Raw genomic sequence first — 21,093 nt, 5'->3', positions numbered from 1 at the left:
CTGCTGGCTGGGTTCACAGCCAGGGACCCCAGGGGCGAGGAACCGGGCCAGCTGATGGCCCTCGCCTGCTGGGAGGGAGGGGGGGCAGCATTTGGATGCTCAGCACTGGCGTTTGGTCTCCCTCTTCTGAGTGGCATTGAACAAACTAGGGAGGAAACCCTACCAGTTCTCCCTGCGGTCCCCTGGCCAAGTGGCTTGTCTGGGGGTGGGCCTGGGGCCAGGCCCCCGCTCTCTTTGGAAGGCCAGTCAATCCGTGGCAGTGGGCGCATAAGGCACAGTGACAGATTGAGGTTCTCAGCCGCTGCCTCGAAAAGTTTTGTCGCGGGGCCTTCGCAGCGAAGTGCAAGGAACGAGCTCGCTGCTGCCAGGCTGCATTAGGATACGGCTGCTTGAGGTCCCCACGCTTGCAATGCAGGAGGGACCCCTGCCGCGCAGCCGGCCTGCAATTGGGGTCAGGCTGCTAGACTCTCCCGGCAGGGAGGAGCTTCCTGTTGTCAGCCTCCCAACACAGCAAGATGGTTGCGCTTGGCCCTAGTGAGGGGAGGCTGCAGCTGGCTGGCTAGGGGGCGGCTTCGCTACCCATCAGCTTCCAATCACGTTTAACCTCTTGGTGGCCAGCCTGCAAGCTTCCCCTCTGCTGGGCCTTGGAAGATGGGTCTCTCTGTGCCCTCAGGGCCTGGTTTAGGGTCACCCCCGCCGCCCACACCAGTTTCCGCCTGGTAGCAACTCGGCTCTGCCCTGCCCTAGAGTGGCTCAAGAACTGTTGGTTCTCAGGGATGGAAAGGCCCCCTCCTGGCATCGCTCAGGAAGGCGCAGGGGGGCAGAGGGTGGGCCCACGGAATACCTGTGAGGCAGACATGGCTTGTGCTGAGCCCCTCGCCCCATGAGCTGAAAGGCTGGTTGTGATCCTCCCGCTGGCCCTTGGTGGGAGAGACGCTTTGGGTGGCTGGAGTCCCTTACCCTGTCACGGAGTCACGGTGCAGCTGCGGCTTCCTTGGAGCAGAGGTTTTCTGGAGCTGCATAGGGAGGTTGGATACTCTGTTCCCACTCGTTCACTGGAATTGGGCACCTGAACCCCCGAGCCTGTGCCTCCAGCTTCCCTTTCTGTACAATGCATGCAATGCTCTCTCTGGACTGCCGGGGGTGCATTAATGGGCACACCCCAAGCCGCAGGAGACAGGCAGACCAAGGGAACCCCAGTTAGTGTCAAGGCTTAGAAAAACTGCTCTTCAGAGAGCCAGGTACCGTGCATCCCTGGCCCAGAGGGCCCTCCCCAGGCTGTCTGATGCCCCTACAGGTACAGTCCCAGGTGGGGATGTGTGCCAGACCCCCAGCTGCTAGTGATCTGTTGTCAGATGGGTGAGGGGTGTGCCCTGCAGAAGGTGGCCCTGAAACTGGGCTGTGACGAACTGGGAATGTTCTTAATGTTTGCTCTGAATACTGTGTTGATGCCTCAGTGTCCCCATGGCAGTTTTTAAGTATCTGGCAGAGCAAAGGGCCAGTGCACCTAAATGCCTGGCACTCTGTCTCCTAGCAACTGATGGCCTGGGCCCCTCCTCTGCAAAGGTGCCAGCTGAAGGTGTTGGAGACAAAGGGATCAGGTGACCTCCTGGCCCGGGAAAGGGGCTAAGCAGAAAGGAGGGGCTGGGAGGGGTTGTTAGTCTGGAGCTGGCTGGGGTCAAGGGTGGAGGGCAGACCTGGGGGTCTGGCACACTGCCCCCCAAAATGGACCCAGCCGAGGGGTCCGGTTCGCTGTATCTACAAGCTCTGTTTTAGACCCTGTTCCTGTCATCGAATAAACCTCTGTTTTACTGGCTGGCTAAGAGTCATGTCTGACTGCAAAGTGGGGGTGCAAAACCCGGTGGCTTCCCCAGGACCCCGCTGGGGTGGACTCGCTGTGAAAAGTGCACGGAGGGGCAGAGGATGCTGAATGCTCCAAGGAGAGACCCAGAAGGTAAAGACGTGTGAGCTTCTTGCCCTAAACAAGTCTGCTCCAAGGGAGAGGAGGCTCCCCAAAGTCCTGACTGGCTTGGTGGGGAGCAGTTCCAGAGCATCGCCTGGGGACTCCGGGACATGGGCTCCGTCTGGAGGGAGGTGGAGCAGCCAGGGGATGCTATGGGTGCACGGTTGGGCAGCTTCAGAGGCGGAGCAGGAGGGAATGGGCCCTGCCCCCCATGAATGAGCGATTTCTTTGGGTCCAAAGCATGTGGCCACGTGGTGTGACTGGGCCACGCATGGCTCTATGGAACAAGGCTAATAGGCAAGTGACTTTACAGGGTGTGGAAGCAGGACTCCTGGGTTCCATTCCCCGGCCTGCCCTGCGTTCACCGCATGATCCTTGAAGAGAGTCGCTCTGTCTGTTGGTGTCTCCATCTAGAGCATGGACCCAGCTCCCAGAGGGTCAATTACTGGTTGTGAGATGCTGGGAGAGAAGGCTCTCAGAGGCCCCGAGGATTACAGGGCTTTGTAAACAAGCCAGCGGGCTGCCGGAGGGTCACTCGCTAGCAGGGCGGTCAGGGCGAAGCAAGATCTCTCCCCACTAGCAGCACCACTAGCAGCTCTTTGTACAGACGCACCAGCCACCCCACTACAGGCCAGCAGAGCAGGTCTCGGCTGGTCATTTTGTTTATGAGGCACAAGGTAAAAGAGAACCAGGCCTGCTCCTTTCTGCCTGGATCAGCCCAGTGGTGACGCCAGGGGTTAAACTGCAGCTGTGCCAGTAGGTTAAGCCATCAGGACTCAGGGCAAAGGGAGGGAGCAGCTACCTGGGGGGGAGGGGGAGGATCCGTTCCATTGGGCTGATTTACATAATGCCCAGAATAAGAGGCAGTTGTTTTTGCAGTCATTTTTCTGAGTGTAATTGTCTCTTTAAGGCGCCTCCCTGAGGAGCGGGTGGTGGAGGGGAGGCGAAGGCAGGGCCTGGATACCCATCGGCTGCTGGGTGACACCACGACAGCCAATCAGATCATTGCAATTGTGTCCTGGGTTCGAAAGCCTGGTGAGCAGGTGTCTCCCAGGGTTAACCCCCACTGCACAGGTTTATCTTGGGACAAGGCACCACCCAGCATCCCTGGCAGCCTGTTCCCAGACACTCAGCGGGGCTGCATCACATCCAGTCCCCATCCACCTGTGCCAGCAGCAGCAGGGTCTGGTGCATTCACACAGATATGGTGGCAGCTCCACTGGTCTGAATAAACCCTGTGGGTTCTAGACTCCTCGGCTGCAGGTTGCTCTTGAGCTCTCCAAGGAGCACTGTGACCTGTCTCCCCCTCCCAGGTGCCAGCCTCCTCCAGGGAAAGCACTGCCCCCCTCTCCTGATGATGCCAATCCCCTCCCTCTCTCCTGGACTAGGGTTCTGACCCAACCCACTTCTGAGCCGCCAGGACCTTCCCAGGAACCAAGGGAATCCTTCCCATCTGGTTTATGGTTTCTAGAAATCCTTCCTCACACCCCAAGCAGGTGCAGTCTCCCAGCTAACCTAACTAGGCCCAGGGACGTGGCTGAGTGTTCAGTCCAACTAGGTGTGGTGTCTGCACCAGCTTTGCGTGGCATGACTGGCACCCACTCTTGACATGGGGGTCCCCTCTATGCCAGTAGGGTCTGGGCTCAGCATCAGGGAGAAGCTGGTTCAAGGTGCCCACGGCCCAGCTGATGGAAAGCAGATCCCAAAAGCACAGGAAATCAGAGGAGAGATTTTCAGAGCTGCCCTTGGGCATCTCAAGGTAGGCTCACGCCAGCCCACTGCCACTTTATCTCTAGTTTAGAGGCTGCTCCCTTCCTCACCTTGGAGAGGATGTGCCTTCTCGGAGAACCTGCTTGCTTGCAGGGGCTGGCTCTGAACAGCAACGGAGCTAGTCCCGTGTCAGAGCAGCTCTCTGCAGGCTGGCTTCCGGGAGAGGTTAAAAACGGGGTTGTAAACGAGGGGAAGGGCACAGGGACTGTTAATGAGCGGTGGTATTTTCAACACCAGGCCACCTGATCAACTCCACTGTCGGTCCGTTACCTGAAGGCTCTTTGAGTTGTAGGTCCCTGGTCTGGTTCTTAGCAGGCAGGCATCTACATCACCAAATCGCAGGACTGAGCCCCTTCACCTTTGCTGAAAAGCTCCTGCATGCTGCAGGTTTGGAGAGCGAGAATCCCAGAGCATGACAGCATCATCCCTGCCATGCAGCTCCAGGCACCTGAGCGAAGGATCCCCCGAAGGCTCTGGTCTAACAGCTCCTGCTCCTGCTCCTGCAGTCCAAGGAACGAGGTTCATTTCCCTAGTGTGCACCGGAATGCTGGCCCCAGCTCCGGTTCCCCCCAGTCCAGAGAGCTGGACTCCTGCACAATCCAGAACAATGGCTCCAGCTCTGCCGTCCCAGGAGCAGGACTTGCCAGTTGGCTCTGTATGACAGCTCCATCTCTGTAGCTCCCTTGTTGCCTGCAGTCTGGGGGAGGAACGAGGTAGCAGTGACCTGCTGCCGCCTCCATCAGAAGCCCTCTTATTTTTAAAACTGGACTTTGCCCTGGTGGGCATCAAGGAGGTGCCAGGGGAGAGCTTGCGTTTACACAGCTTACTCCAGAATGCCAGCTGGGGGCAGTCTGCAAGGCACCTGCTCAGAGCCATCACCCAGTAAAGCCCAGCTGTCCATGTGCTGGGTTATTTACTCTTATAAGGGACGACTTTGCACCCAGCTCTATGTGCAAGGTTTAGAAATGCTAATTAGCAAGTTAATTAAAATAATGCCAAATCTATCAATTAGCCCTATCACATGACCTTGGAATTGGTTGTGCTAGCAGGGCAGAGGTGGCTCCTGCTCTGGCCTAATCTGCCTGTGCGGGATGAGCTCCAGAGAGCTGGAGTACAGCAGCAGATGCCCCAGATTTCCAGGACCCAGCCTGTGCCCCACTCTGGCTCTGCTCCCTGCCCCCAGTTCCAGGTGGTGTCTCTGCAATGCCCCCCTCTCGTGCCACCTGGCTTATCTAACCAGTATCACCTGCATCTGGGTCTTTCTGCCTCTGAGTCTGGGGGACATGACCACGCCACACGCTGCTTGAGAGCCTGTGGCACCAGCTGCTCCAGGCTGCTGTACACCCGCCGCCCTGCGAGAGCAGGTGTCTGGGCAAGGCCACCAAGGAACTCCCAGCCCACCCCACTCCCCAGAACTCCCAGCATTCCCAGGGGCTAAGGCAGGACACAGCACCACATGGCTCTGGCCTGTCCCCTCCATAGATGGAGACAGCTGGGTGGCCCGGCCTAACCCGACTGGCGCTGCGACCCTATGCACCATGCCATCCAGTTTGGGGGCCCTCTCAAATGGGGTGACTGGGGCAAACTGCTCCGCCCCATCTGGGCAGCCCTGCCTGGGGGAAATGGTCAGTTTAACCAGGACAGGGAGCTCGTGGAGACAATCCCACGAAAGCCGGGACTGTTGGCAGGTCTGCTGCTGCCTGTGCAGGGAGGGCACCAGGCCCTTTGTTTTCCTTTACAGCTGTTGTTGCTACGGCAACTAGCTGCCTGGGCTTCCACGCTCTGCTAACCCGTCAGTCACCGAGGCAGCCAATGGGCATCGGCTGTGCTCCCCGATCCTCTCAGGCGCTCGGGCAACCAATGGGCACTTCACCTGCCCAGGGAAGCCCTCGGTCACTGAGGCAACTCGCGGGCATGTCCTGCACCCAGTGCACCAAAGCCCAAGGTGGGGGTGCTCAGTGCGGACATCTGGCTGCCCTGTCTGTGCGCCACCGTAAGCTCCTGCTGGCGTCTCCCTGCCAAGCGCGCGCCAGGAAAGGAATTGGGTTCAAAAATCTGCTGTTTCTATGCCTCCTCGCACCTCACCTGGGGCTCTCTTAACCCTTCCCATGCCCTGCCTGCTGAACTGTCCCGGGCAGGGACTGGCTGTGGGCTGAGAGCATGGGCCCCAGTGTGGAAGACTCCTGTTAGAGGGATGTGGGGCCTATGTGTGACGAACTGGGAATGTTCTTGATGTTTTCTCTGAATACTGTGTTGGTGCCTCAGTGTCCCCATGGCAGTTCTTAAGTATCTAGGTGGTGGGATAAGGGCATGTGATTGCTGAAGAGCAAAGGGACAGTGCACCTAAATGCCTGGCACTCTGTCTCCTAGCAACTGATGGCCTGGGCCCCTTCTCTGCAAAGGTGCCAGCTGAAGGTGTTGGAGACAAAGGGATCAGGTGACCTCCTGGCCCAGGAAAGGAACTGAGCAGAGAGGAGGGGCTGGAGGGGGTTGTTAGTCTGGAGCTGGCTGAGGTCGAGGAGTGAAGTGCAGACATGGGGGGTCTGGTTCACTGCCCCCCAGAATGGACCCGGCCGAGGGGTCCAGTTCGCTGTACCTACAAGCTCTGTTTTAGACCCTGTTCCTGTCATCGAATAAACCTCTGTTTTACTGGCTGGCTGAGAGTCACGTCTGACTGCGAAGTGGAGGTGCAGGACCTGGTGGCTTCCCCAGGACCCCGCTGGGGCGGGCTCGCTGTGGGAAGCGCACGGAGGGGCAGAGGATGCTGAATGCTCCAAGGAGAGACCCAGGAGGTGAAGACGTGTGAGCATCTTGCCCTGAACAAGTCTGCTCCAAGGGACAGGAGGCTCCCCAAAGTCCTGACTGGCTTTGTGAGGAGCAGTTCCAGAGCATCGCCCGGTGACTCCGTGACACTATGACCCACAGAGAAATACACCTAGGCAGAACGGCTGTGCCTGTGCCCCCAGCACTGCATGCCCCAGGGAGCCAGGCAAACAGCGAAGCATATTGCAGGGAAATTCCCCCATCCCAGACTGTACAGAAATGGGGGCATTGGGGAGGGGGGAGGGCTGTGCCCTTCTTTTGGAGCATGCCGTCTCTTGGCAAAGTCCACCTCATTCTTTATACAGAACTTCTTCTCTCCCTGAAAAATGCCTGAATGTTTCTACCCCACCCACAGGCCCCGGGGCCCTATGGGGGCAGCGCAGGGCAGCCCTGAGGAGGCAAAGGGTCTCCGTTCCGGAGGGATCATCAAGAAAAGAGTCGGGCCACATATTTGTAATGCATCTCTCCTTGTGATAGACCTTTGGAGACACATCCAGCCTCCTGCTCCCTGTGCCCCAGCAGTGGTGGTAACTCCCTTCCCCTCCTCGCCCGGGCTGCCATAACCCTCCCTAGCACCATGGGCTCTCTCTCTCTTTCTGGGACTCAGGTGCTCCCTTCTTGGGACTCAGCCCTCTGGCCAGGTCACTATTCAGTCCTCCCCTTCTGGGGTGCCCAGACGGGGTGCCCATACAGGCTGCCCATATGTATGCCATGTCAGGCAGTCATCAAGTCCAGGTTGTGTCACTTTCCCAGTGTTTGGTAGGCCGCCCAGGCCTGCCCGCTACCCCGGGTTCCAGCCCAGGGGGTAGCGGGCGACCATGCTCAGCTCAGTCTCAGACCCTATTGCTGTTTCCCCAGGCTCCCTCCTACCTCACTTCCCCATCTGCAGGCCCATCTCTGGGTACACCAGCCCAAGTTTCCTCCTCTCTAATGGCTACTCCCCCTGGACTCTACAACCCAGGGCAGGATCCCAGGGGTTACTTGCCACCTAGAACTCCTCCTTGTCCCTAGCCACCTCCCTTTCTCTCTAGAGAATGACTGCAGAGCTCCTCCTGCAGCCCTCTCCGGCTCTCAACTTCCTGGCTTTGTACAAGCCCAGCCTGCACCTGTGCCTGTCTCTGCCCAGCTGGGCTTTATCTTCAGTTAGACTTTAGCAGGCCCTGGCTCTCCTCCAGGTGAAGCCTATAGGGTTAATTGGCCCTTTCTAACCTGCTCAGCCCTTGTCCGGGGTGGACACCCAGCATACCTTGGTTCTGTGACCATTCACACCATGTCCCTTAACCACACTGCCATCTTCCACACAATGGGCCAATGTCCTTTCCTGGGTGCACACCATCATCTCTCCACCCCCAGCAAGGTTGCCAGCTCTCCTCCTGAGGGTGCTGTGCCCTCTCCCGCAGTGCCCACTGCACATGTAGGTTAGGTCAGTCAGACAGGTGAGCAATTCCCCAGCTTGAGCATTGTCTGAAGCGACCCCTTGGCCTTCTGCTCAGTGCTGACTGAGTGCTTGAGAACAGGTGCACTCATTACATGGGGGTCATGTGGACCAAGTGGTTACAGCAGAGGACTGGGAGTCAGGACTCCTGGCTTCTACCCCTGGCTCTGCGTACCCATGAGCCTGTTTCTGCATTTGTGAAAGGAGACAGCAATAAATGCAGCATTGACTGCCCTTCGAAGACCCCAGAATACCGCGCTCTCAAACTCTCCACCAATGGGCGAAGGGGTGCACATCCTGACAGTGCCTGAGGGGTTGCACCAGAGATTTGTGGATTTGCAAGATTGAGCCAGACCTGGGAACGTCACTACACGATGCCTGGTGCAATGCGACCAACCGTGGTCACTCTGGCTGGCATAACAGTCTCCAGTAGTCTGTGGGTATGTCTACATCTACAATTTTGCAGCGCTGGTTGTTACAGCTGTATTAGTACAGCTGTATAGGGCCAGCGCTGCAGAGTGGCCACACTTACAGCAACCAGCGCTGCAAGTGGTGTTAGATGTGGCCACACTGCAGCGCTGTTGGGCGGCTTCAAGGGGGGTTCGGGGAACGCGAGAGCAACCCGGGGAAGGAGACCAGCTTCGCTGCAGTTTGCTCTCGCGTTCCCCGAACCACCCTGCAAACCGTAGGGAAGGAGACCTGCTTGCTCAGGAGTTCGGGGAACGCGAGAGCAAACCGGGGAAGGAGACCAGCTTCGCCGTGGTTTGCTCTCGCGTTCCCCGAACCACCCTGCAAACCGCAGGGAAGACCTGCTTGCTCGGGGGTTTGGGGAACGCGAGAGCAAACCGGGGAAGGAGACCAGCTTCGCCGCGGTTTGCTCTCGCGTTCCCCGAACCCCCCTGCAAACCGCAGGGAAGACTTGCTTGCTCGGGGGTTCGGGGAACGCGAGAGCAAACCGGGGAAGGAGACCAGCTTCGCCGCGGTTTGCTCTCGCGTTCCCCGAACCACCCTGCAAACCGCAGGGAAGGAGACCTGCTTGCTCGGGGATTCGGGGAACGCGAGAGCAAACCGGGGAAGGAGACCAGCTTCGCCGCGGTTTGCTCTCGCGTTCCCCGAACCACCCTGCAAACCGCAGGGAAGGAGACCTGCTTGCTCGGGGTTCGGGGAACGCGAGAGCAAACCGGGGAAGGAGACCAGCTTGATTACCAGAGGCTTCCTCAGGTATGCTGGGATACCTGCTTATTCCACGGAGGTCAAGAAAAGCGCTGGTAAGTGTCTACACTTGATTACCAGCGCTGGATCACCAGCGCTGGATCCTCTACACCCGAGACAAAACGGGAGTACGGCCAGCGCTGCAAACAGGGAGTTGCAGCGCTGGTGATGCCCTGCAGATGTGTACACCTCCTAAGTTGCAGCGCTGTAACCCCCTCACCAGCGCTGCAACTTTGTGATGTAGACAAGCCCTGTGTCTGATGTGGTTTGTGAGCAGTAATGCTTAGCACTTCTGTGGCACTTCCAGTTCAAGAATTTCAAGAGGCTTTACAGATGTGGCTGATTTAAGCCTCACAACACACCCGTGAGGCAGCTGGTGTAATTAGCCCTGTTTTTCAGATAGGGAAACTGAGGTACATATTTGCTCAAGGTCATATGTTATGTGTCAGAGCCAGGGAATACAGCCCAGGAGTCTTGAGTGCAGCCACTAGACCATCCTTCCTCCAAAGTGCTTGAGTTTGATGTCCCTTGATGAAAGGCACTATATGTTCTAAGTTTAATAAAATACACAATAAAAAATGGTTAAAGTGATATTTTACCATCACTTGCCCTGGGATCCTGGAAAATCAATTTTACAGGTAAAGAAACAATTGTCAATAGATGGTATCTTTTCATGAATTTTAAATTAGTTAGAGGAATCTTATTACCATATTCCTGGCATCCTCCAAGGTGTTTGCACATTTCAAAGATATTTGGGGTTTACATGTTCCAATGTTAGTGTCACACGTCACACTATAAAATTCTGTTTGATTCTGATATAACACCAGTGCTCTGGTACTCAGGGTGGTTACAAAGCACAAGGGAAAGGATTCCAGGATACCAAGAGCATAGAGAAAAACTGGTCCTCAAGGGCTGGGATTACAGTTTTATTTTGGGTCTGCATTTCCTGAACCACATCCTGCTCCTGTCTGCTTAACATCAGATCGCTCTGTTTTCCAACCTCAGGGCCTGATCCCAGGGCCAACTGAAGTCAATAGGAAGGTTTCCATCGATTTCAGTGAGCTCTGGAGATGGCCCATACGCTAGAAGCTCTCCGTTTCCCACACAGAAGCTCTATTGTTAGCTTATGAAATATTAAAGGGACACGGTCAATTCATAAATCACATTTTCTTCTAAAAATTGTTTACCTATTATTGCTGTAAGAGACTCTTGAGATTGCTATAACTGAAAGAGATTAGTGACAAATATCTTTCTGCTCTGTTCTCCCCCTCTCACTGTGTTTACTTTGTGCATTTGACAGCACTTGGGGCACACTTTCACTGCTTCCAGGAGGCAGGTTCTCCTGGCGTTTGTGTGGTGTGGGGTTTTTAACTCACACAGCACCAGAGCACAGGGTAAAAGCGAGCAAGGTGATCGTAACGTTCTAAACGCTAGCAAGGAGAGTCAGGGCATTTTTCAAAGCTGATTACGCTTCCAGTATCCCTTTGAGCATCACAGGCTAAGCTTCCAAACATAGCCTGAAAAACTAGGCCTGTGATCTTGCATGTGCAAATGGGTGTGTGTGTGTGTAAATGTCTGCTTCTGCCCATGCCTAGTGAACGTGCAAAGTGGTGGAAACACATTGGCTTGAGAACGTACCATGTAAATGTGTCTGTACCAGACATGCGGGGCCAGATTCCACTCCAGTTTCCTGGGCGTAAATCTGGAGTCGCTCTGGAAATCCGTGGAGCGATGCCAGACTATCCCAAATACAGCAGAGATTGGTGTCTGGCCAGGGTATCATAGTCTGGATTAGATTACTACCATTCATGCATCCTCCATCCACCCCACTTCCTTCCCTTCATGCAGTGAATTCCCACAGCTGGACAGAGAGTGCTGAGGACCCTCCCAGGCAGGCGCTGACCAGGCTGGGACAAGGTCAAGGTCAAGGTCTCAGCCTCCCTCCTGCCTGCTGTCTAGTCACCCCCTGCAGTAACCACCATAAGCAGGCTCCTGTGCCTTTAAGAGCCACACTCCCCTCTCTGCCCCCCTACCCATCCCCCACCCTCATGCATGGCTTGCCTCCTCATTGAAATGGCTCAGCAGCTCCCGGAAGCTCTGGATGCTGGTTGGCGTCTGTTGCTGCGTCTGCCCTGCCGCCATCGGCACTGGCAGACATTGTGCTCAGAAAGCCCGACCCCAGCCCTGCCCTCTCAACGTTTGCCTTTCACCCTTCTCCCCCGCCACCATGGAGCCGGGCACTGGTGAGCCTTCAGGGCCTGGCAGATACCATGGCACATTTCACTGCCCTGGCCTGGCAGGAGGCCCCTGCTGCACTGTCCTCCCACATCCCGGGCACACTCACAGCTGGCCCCATGCCCATCACCTGACCAATGGAGCTTTCACTACCTTCCCTCCTTGCCCCAGAGATCCGTCTGCCATACCCCCCTGCCCCCAATCACGAGCACATCCGTGCAAAAACTCATCCCTGACCACAGCAGCCCCCGGCTCTCTTTGTCTGTGGGACTGAGCAGAGCTAACCCCACCAGGCCCTCACGCCTGTGTTTGGGAGAAGTGCTCTCTCGTGCTTTCTGCTGGAGTGGGGCGAGGCAGGGCAGAGGGGTGGCTGGCTTGCCCTGATTGTGCAGCAGGATCGACAGCCGGGACTGTTCCCAAAGGGACCTGCTTCTTCCCCAAGATACGCCTTCTCTAGAGCCCCGCTCTGACTGTGTGAAATTCCCCATGGCTAGGCCAACGTGCTCAGGGGGCTTGTGTGATAGATCACGTGCTAGACCATAGTGCAGGCCTTCCTCGTGGCTGGGGCAGGCTTGCCCTGGCACGGACTTTGCGCACCATAGCTAGTGGCAGTGAGACGCTCGTGTGAGCGCCTGTGTGTCGGGCTGTGGCAGAAGGGGCTGGCTGGCTCTGCAGGCACGCTGGCTAGTTGTGGAGGTGGCAGGCTCACATGGTGCATTTGCCTGGCAGGTGTGTGCCAGCTCACAACGATATTCCGTGGAAGATGACACAGACGTGACAGCCTAGCTGTCCTGCACACCCGTCCCAGCTGGGGGACACTCATCCCGGCTGGGGGTGGGCAGGGAGGGTGGCTCATGCTGTAGTGGAGTGAGGAGTTCAGACACCCCGAGAAGCAGACAGTAGCTGTAGCTGTAGCCAATGCCAGGGCTTTGGGGGCAAGGTCCAGTGATTTCCACAAGGCAGGAAAGTCTCCTGCAATAGGCAGGTGCCTTGGGAACATCCCCGTTTTCCTTTCAGCCCCAGCACATTCCCGGGGTGGGCGCTTTGTCATGATTAAGGCTGTGTGTCTGTCACAGAAGTCACGGATTCCATGACTTTCCGTGACCTCTGAAACTTCTGCAGAGGCCGGTGTGACTGGCTCTGGGGCTGCCTGAGTAGCTCAGGCAGCCCCTGGGCCAGCTGCATCGGCCGCTGCTGGGGCTGTTCAGTTGTGGGAGGGGGCTCAGGGCTGGGGCAGGGGTTGGGGTGAAGGATGGCGGTTACCTCAGGGGTGGCATCCCCCAAACCGGCTGGCATGTCCCTGCAGCTCCTAGGCAGAGGGACTAGGGGTCTTTGCGCGCTGCCCCTGCCCACAGGCGCCGCCCCCACAGTTTTCATTGGCTGTGCTTCCTGGCCAATGGGAGCTGCGAAGCTGGACTCGTGGTGGGAGCAGCACATGGAGCCCCTGCGGCCAGATGCTGCAGAGGCACATGGAGACAGGTAAGAAGCCTGCCAGCCCTGCCAACCCTCCCCACCCAGCACCAGCAGGGGTCCCGGGCCGCACACTGCCACCCATCCCCCCCTTAGCACCCGCAGCACCCCGACTGCCCCCTCAGAGCACCGAAAGCCTCCCAGCCCAAGTTTTAGTTAGGGGTAGATAGTACAAGTCATGGACAGGTCACAGGCCATGAATTTTTTACTGCCCATGACGTGTCCATGACTTTTACTAAAAAGACCAATGACTAAAACGTAGCCTTAGTCATGATAAATATTACAAACATTGTGCACATACTTAACAGCCTCATCCAAGGCTCTCAAAGCCCTTTGCTTGACTGAGGCATTTGTATTATCCCCATTTTTCAGATGGAGAAACTGAGGCAGAAGCAGGCTAAGAGGCTCACTCATGGTCACACTTGAGTCAGTGGCAGAGCTGGGAAAGAAGCAGGTGTCTGATCCCCACTCCACTCTTTAAGCTGTAGAGCAGCACCTTATTTGTGCACACACGGCCTCCTCCCCGGCAGCACAGTCACAAGTCCCCAAGCCCCAGATCGGAGACCCACAATAAGCTAATGCTCCTCCATTCCCGTGAATTAGCCCCCACGTGCCTACAGCTCCTGGGGAACCGTGCAGCAGAACAGGCACTGGCAGAACCTTTTTTTCAGAGAACTGGGCCGCTTTCCTCTGGTCTCCACGTGGCACAGAGCAGGGAATTCTGGAATCACTGACTAGCCTCTCTCAGGTGGGGGAGGGGGAGCCAACGTCTCATTATACCCCAGTCACGCTCCCAGATCCATAAAAAGCTGCAATTACAGCCGGGAGCCTGTGCTGAAGGCTCTCCGCTGGAGGATGGGGGCTCTGCAGCTGATGGGTTAAGAGCTTGCTGGCAGCCAGTCCTCCCCACAGCCCAGCGTGCACCTGGACTTGTGCACACAGCGTTTGCACCTCGGCTACATACACTCTGGGGGTGGGGGGAGACGGTGCCAAAAGAGGCTGTAATGGGGCAGCCATGCTGCCTGCACAAAGCCTGCCTTTGCAAGCCGACCAGCATTGCCATATGCAAATGGAAATGGTAATAAATATGTATCAGACACCCTCCCACCTGAGCGCTTAGGCTGAGGTGCAATCACAGAATGCAAGCAGCGACTGAAAAACTCCTTAACGCAACCCCCCATCGATCCCTCCAGCACCTACACCCACATAACATTAGCCAATACAGGCCAGATTTGCAAATGATTATCAGTGCACAATTGCCCTGTGGAATGTGTGTGTAATTGTGAGCATATTATGCACGTGCAAATCTGGTCACTTCCTATGGAAATGAAGGAAACTGTCCAAGTGCAGGAGCACGTTTCCAATCTGCAAGTGTAACAGCCCTCATTGAGCATGCAATCAGGGTGCACAATTGCACACACATTTGCATGCTAAACTGTATGTTCAACTTGCTTGAAAATGTGGTGCTAAGACTTCTTCAAAGATCAGGAGGGAGCAGTGCTCAGTCCTATTCTTGGAGCTCACAGAGTGGATGGGTCACCAAACAGTGCTTTAAGGAAGGGTTCAAAGCCCAAGGAGGGCAATCAATGAGCCACGGGGCCTTCAGACAGTTGGGCCCTGTCCCTGCTCCCCGTGAAGCTTTGCCCATGAACAAAGCACATTGCTGATACATTGTTGCATAAAGTGCAAGGCAGGCGGGATATGTTCCTAAATGCTCAATTGCAAACACCGGGGCTACCATCCTAACATCCAGGGAGCTACATGGGTCAAGCTGCAATAAAATAGTTCTGTTGCACCCAAAGTTACCCAATTTGCAAGTGTAACCGGGAGGCAGTGGATACAAAGGCAACATTTTTTACTAAAAGCAATGGGCCAAATTAATCGGTGGCATAACTGCACTGAAGCTGTGGTGTTATGCTGTGCATGGATTTAGCCAAATGGTTGCACGTGTGATTTTCAGGCACACTTGTTAAACCCACATTTGAAGACATGGCTGTTGGTCCACTGTGTTCCCACGTCTCAACCCTTGCGACTCTCACTCTGTGGGCTGGGTTGCCAGATGGTTCCACAGTGGGGCCAACATTAGTGATTTTTTGCATGTCTCATGACAGCGGGTGTTTTCCTGAAAGACACAGCTCCTGGAGTCAGGTGATTACATGAGACCCTCAGCTGTCATTATTTTTAAAAAGTCAGTTTCTACTCTTTTGTGGTTGCAGAGGAAAGCTTGACCACACAAACCCCAAAGGCCCAGAACCTCAGAGGCAAAGCCAAAGAACCTAACGCTAAGTCAGTTTGAATGCTCGTGGTTGTTAAGCCAGTCTCGTGACCTTGAGGCCTGACTCATGATTTTGGAATAGCTGGGGCTGGCAATGCTGGTTACATCCATTTTATGCCCCTAAAACTCCAGATGCCTAAAGCCTTAATATGGACTGAGCTTGTTTCTCAACACGATGCCTAAAAACAAGACGTTCTTAGGGCTCCTAGAGGTAAAGGCCAAACCTTGGGGCTGGGCTGGGCATGGGCTGGGCAGCGCCTGCAGATGACACCCAACATCTGCACACTGTGCCTGGGTCCATCCCTGGGCGAAGGAGGGCGGCCAGGGCTGCAAGCAGCTTTCGGCAGCCAGGTCTGGTCACCACTACTACCGATGCAAGCCTGGTCACATCAGGGCTAGGCCAGGGATGGCCAAACCCTGGTTCCAAGCTTCCTGCAGCACTCAGAGAGTTCAGATCCGGATCTTGACTCTGCAGCGTCGGCCTCTTTGTAAATAACAAGCCTGCAGTGGAGGCTTAAGAACAGGAGACAACTGGATTCTTTCCATGCAGTTACAGCCTCAGCCTCTAGCTGGCTGGGGGAGTGCAACAGTGAAACCGAGCCATGTCCGGGGCAGCTGACTCCTCCAGAGGGGATCAAACAGACACCAAGGAGATGAATCCTTACAGCAGGGAACAAAAATGAATGGTGGGAAGGGGCGGCTCCAGACACCAGCGCTCCAAGCCCGTGCCTGGGGCGGCAAGCCGCTGGGGGAGGCCTGCAGGTTCTCAGCGGACCTCCCGCAGGCGCGCCGCCGAATCCGCGTTCCCAGCAGACCTCCCGCAGGTGTCCCGCTGACTCTGCGTTACCAGCAGGCCTCCTGCAGGCGTGCCACTGAAAGCTGCCTGCCTGCAGTGTTTGGGGTGGCAAAATACATAGAGCCGCCTCTGCTGGTGGGCTAGAAGCAAGAGCATCGTATGTGGTGGTTACAACACTAGGTTGGGAGTCAGGTGTTCTAGATTCCAGTCCTCACCAATGTTCCCTCAAATTCTTCCCATCCATGTGCGGAACAAATTTTGTTATGTGCACCAATATGGACGTGATGTGTGGCAGAGGTGGAGCTGAGGGGTTTGGAGTGCAGGAGGGGGCTCAGGGCTGGGGCAGAGGGTTGGGGTGCGGGAGGGGGTGAGGGCTCTGTCTAGGGGTGCAGGCTCTGGGGTGCAGCCAGGAATGAGGGGTTCAGGGTGTGGGAGGGAGCTCAGGGCTGGGGCAGAGGGTTGAGGTGCAGGGGGGTGAAGGCTCCAGGTGGGGGTGTGGGCTCAGGGGTGGGGCCAGGGATGATGGGTTTGGGGTGTAGGCTGCCCTGGGGCCATGGTGGGGAGAGAGGACCCCCCCCAGCCCTCTCTCCTTGCAGCAGCACCTGGGCTGAGGGGGAGAGGTGCCTCTCCCTGGCTGCAGCAGGTCCAGGGCTGGGGGAGAGCATCTCTTCCTGCTGTGGCCCTCGATAGGCTGCTGAACGGCCTTAGGTCCTCACTCTGCCAGAGACTCACAGTGTGACCTTGGGCAAGTCACTGTCTTGTTCCGCGCCTCAGTTTTCCCATCTGTAAAATGATGGCAGGCCAAGTTCAGCCGTGGTGTAACTCATTGGCTGCAGTGACATTACCCCAGCGTGTGTGTGTCCCAGTAAGACCTCCCCCAGAGGGGTGGGGTGGGCCTGCCTGTGGCATGGTTTGTGAAGTGCTCTGAGATCTTCAGCACACGGGAAGCAGCGAGCGCTATGAGTGCCTGTCGGGGCTGAGTGCCCGCTGCTTTGATTGTGCCGAGCGCTGCTCCACTCACACCATGAGACTTACAAGAGACCAGGATGACGTCGGTATCCCAGGCCCTCTGAAACCCCGCTCTTTTCACCTTGCTCCCTGCCAGCGCCCTCCTCTTCCGGGTCGTCCACCTCTGCCCCAGGCCCCAGGCCCCGGGAAGGGTCAGTGCTTTGCCAGCAGAACCCAACTTGCGGTGGTGGGCAGGGACCGGGCAGGTTTCTGATCTCAGGAAAGAGCCACGCTACGTTAGGAGGAGGAGGCGGCAAGTCGCAAGGAGGGGATGCCAGCGATGACAAGGGCAATTTACCTGCTTTCCTCTCTCACCTGTTCCCTTCCCCCAGAGCAGGGTCCCGGGGCACAGCGCTGTATAAACAGAGGCTTGGGCATTGCCCGCCAGGCTGCACCATGGATTTGGGGCTCTGAGTCCCCCAGGCCTGTGGCCACGTCAGCCCAGGTCTGGTTCAGATCCCAGGTAAGTGACGTGGGGAGCGGGGAGGGGGGGAATCAGGAGAAAGTTTGACATTCTCTCTAGCAACCCCTTCCTCGGGGAAAGCCTATTGGGGGATGCAAATCCTTTATTCCTGCCCTGCAACCAATGACGCGCCGGCCTGGGCGGAGCCTCCCATTGACAGAATAAGCACCTGGGTGTTTACACCAGAGGCGTCTGCGGGTGCAGCCCCCAGACTGCACACGAGGGGCGGAGAGCGTCTGGGGGAGCCAGCGCTGGCTGACAGCTCGGCAGAGCTGTACGAGAAGGCACCAGAGAGAGGCGGGGAGGGCGTGCAGACAGCATGCAGTGCAAGGCATTGGCTCCAGCTGGCGAGCAAGGCAGGCGCTAGGGTGCAGCGAGACAAGGAGCAGGCACAGGAAGGCAACTGGCTGGGAAAGAGTAGGAGGAAAGAGCCAGGATTCTTCTTAGCAATTCATTTCGTATTGATCCCCTTCCCCCTGCCCTGGGGGGCTCGTGTGCTGCAGGCTGCTGGGACCCCTGCATCGCTCCGGTGCAGTGCCAAGCCGGTGTGTAGCACAAGGAGAGTTAATCTCACAGTCCATTGATTCAGGAGCCAGCGTGCCTTTTGCAAAGGCCGCTTCCCGGCCGGCCGGCCGGCGGAGTGAAACATCTCAGGGAGGCAGGGCAGTTTTTTGTAAAGGTGCCAAGCCGCTTCCATCAATTTCCTCGCCTGCTGCTTTGACGGACTGAGTTAAAAGGGGGCGGACGGGCTGAAGAACCTTCCCCAGCCCTAAGCAAGCAGAAGATTCTTCCTCCTCCTCTTCTTCCGGACAATGAAAATAACCCGGACTGGCGTTTAGCATCTGGGAGCAATTCTTCAGCAGCAGCAGCAGCAGCAGCAGCATGGTCCAGCAGAGGAACATGAGGAGCCGTGCGATGGAGTCCAAGAGGGAGGTGTGTCCCCAGCTAACCACCAAAGACTCCCTGCTCCTGAAGGAAGCTGGCACCAAGGGCGAGCCTGCCTGGTGCAAGACGCCGAGTGGCCACATCAAACGGCCCATGAATGCCTTCATGGTGTGGTCACAGAACGAGAGGCGGAAGATCATGGACCAGTGGCCGGACATGCATAATGCCGAGATCTCCAAGCGCTTGGGCAGGAGGTGGCAGCTCCTCCAGGACTCGGAGAAAATCCCCTTCGTCAAGGAGGCAGAGCGCCTGCGACTTAAGCACATGGCTGACTACCCAGACTATAAGTACCGGCCTAGGAAAAAGGGCAAAATTGGGGCCAGCAAGTCCCGGCCAAGGCTCCCTGTGAAGATAAAACCATCTGTCCTCAGCCGGGTCACCTCCAGCAGAAGGCAGCCGTCCAAGCACGACTCCAGCTGCCAGATGGGAGAGTCCACACTCAAGATGGAAGAGGACCTCCTAGAGGTGCGGCTGTCAGAGACGCCCTCTGAGGACTGCCCGAAGGCACCCGGCAAGGAGTTCTGGCACATGGTCCCTGCCGCGCGGGCGGTTGGGGAGAAAAGGAACAAGAGGGATGACCTCATTGAGTCCCACCAGCCGAAGGACCCAGAACCCACTGCGCAGCCTTTCCTGGAGCAGGTGAGCTCCCCAGAGAGCGGATCCCCCTCCCCGATGTCAACCGCATCCCCGCCCTCCTCCTTCTCCTCTGACGAAGAGCTGGAGGAAGAGCTCTTGGGTGTCCTGCCTGGGAAAGCCCAGCCGAGCGCAGCCTGCGGAGCCCTGGACTGGTCAGTCTTTGACAAAGACCTCGACCTTTTCCCCTTGGGAGTCACCTCTCACTTTGAGTTCCCGGACTATTGCACTCCGGAGGTGACGGAGATGATTGCTGGGGACTGGCTGATGTCCAGCATCTCGGACTTGGTCTTTACGTACTGAGTCCTGCATTCGGCAGGTAACTCTTTTCCACAATCAGGTTGTATCAAAAAACAGGAAGAAAAACCAGCTGTTTACATGCAGGAATCAGGTATTTTGCCTTGAACACATTCAAAGGCAGACACTCCCGATCACCCCATCCCCCGCTGCACACACCCACTTCTCCCAGCACTAGCACAGTCGCCCTGCTCCGGTCCAGAGCCACGGGGGCTGCAGCTCGGTGGCTGGGCTGGGCCATCACCTTTCATTCCTGAAGCCTTGGGGAGGACAGGGCTTGACACGGCCTTTATTTTGCCATGAAATGTGACTTTCTAATCAGGTTTTCATTGTGAACCTCTCTTCTCCCGTCTCCCCTTCCCCCACCCCTGCTTCCAGCTGCTGCTCAGCTCTGCCGCCATCCATCCCTCCACTGCTGAGAGACACTCCTCCCACTCCATCTCGCTTCTACCCCAGATTTTTCCCTCCTGCCCTCTCTTGCTAGCAGAGGCCACCTGCCCCCTCCCAATGAATTTTCATGCCCCTTTCCTCCTTCCCTGCTCCTTTGCATGTCTGGGAATCACCGGTTTCCTTTGCTTTTATTTCAGTGCATTGTCAAACCTGCCTTCGTTTTTCTCCTTTTCCTTCGAACAGCCCTTGGGAAGAGAGCCCAGCCGAGTCCGCCCATCCCCGGGTTTATAGGGATGCCAGGGAGCACGTATGGCTCATGCTCTCTTACCCTTCTGATACCCAGTTTTATTGGGGCTCCAGCGGGACAAGCCTCCGTCCCTGCCTAGTTGCAACGGCGCACCCACGCTCCCCGGAACTCACTTTGGGAAAGAGCGAAGTTGCACGCACGTGATTTGCACGTGGATCCGAGAGGCTGTTCCTCTCTCCAGACGCTCGTGCAGGCAACTACGCCGTGCGGGGAGCCCGTTCCGAGGAAGGACCCTGCTCCCTGTTAATACAAGAGGTGAGCCAAAGGCAGGGAAAGTGGGCACATGTTGCTTCCTTCTGCACCGCACACAGATTTTAGCACCGACAGGCTGAGCCCTGAGCCCTGGCATTGCTGGCGATTCGCTCACACCAGCCCAGCGCTGCTCAAGACTCAGGCTCCAGCTCCTGTCTGGTCTTGGCCAGCGGTGCTGGTCTCGCCCATGCCCCGTTCTGATGACTTGCCCAGGGTGAGGCAGCTTTGCGGGCAGTGTGCTGATCCAGGGCTTGCTGGGGAGGGGAAGCCACAGGGAAATCTGCCTTAAGCGACCACCCAAAAGGGACTAACAACAACAGCAGAGCCCGATGCTTGGCTGAGCCGGGTCTGTAACTGAAGGTCGAATAAAACAGTCCTGTATGCTGCATGGGGACGCTTCACAATTCATCGTGCCTGCATCCTTTTGTGGAGCTGGGCCTTAGGGCAGGTTTCCCTGCAGACTAGTGACCTGGGGCTTCCTGGCAGGGAATGCCCCGGCCGAAGGGCTCTTTGGTTCGGTTTCTCCTTGCCTTTGCTAATGTCTCCTTCCTGCAGTAAAACCGCCTCCTCCTGCTGCTGCCTGGAAACATATGGCTGCAATGGCAGGCTTGGATTTAAAGGCACGGTACAATGCTGCAGAAGGAAGGGACCTTTCTGCCCAGGTATGAATGTGCTTTGTTCGGTGGCCCTAGAAAGGACACGAGGTGCTCCCTGGCCACAACCTGAGATTGGGGGGTGCTGCTGCAGGAAGCGGGTCCCCAAGCAAGATGAAATCCCAGTTGGCTGGAAAGGGTGAGGGGGCGGGGCAGGTCTCAGATC

At 56.8% G+C, this 21,093-nt stretch overlaps 1 protein-coding gene across 1 annotated transcript; it reads left to right on the top strand.

Annotated features, from left to right (window-relative positions):
* Positions 1 to 18,234: 18,234 nt before the first annotated feature.
* SOX12 (SRY-box transcription factor 12) lies at positions 18,235 to 19,876 on the top strand. Its single transcript, XM_050918378.1, has one exon. The coding sequence runs from the start codon at positions 18,333 to 18,335 to the stop codon at positions 19,329 to 19,331; it is 999 nt and encodes a 332-aa protein (XP_050774335.1). The 5' UTR covers positions 18,235 to 18,332; the 3' UTR covers positions 19,332 to 19,876.
* Positions 19,877 to 21,093: the final 1,217 nt, after the last annotated feature.

The sequence above is a fragment of the Gopherus flavomarginatus genome, chromosome 11, assembly GCF_025201925.1.
Source record: "Gopherus flavomarginatus isolate rGopFla2 chromosome 11, rGopFla2.mat.asm, whole genome shotgun sequence".
NCBI classification, from domain to species: domain Eukaryota; kingdom Metazoa; phylum Chordata; order Testudines; family Testudinidae; genus Gopherus; species Gopherus flavomarginatus.
Note: the sequence above shows the minus strand (reverse complement) of the source record. Positions and strands in the feature narration are given on the sequence as shown.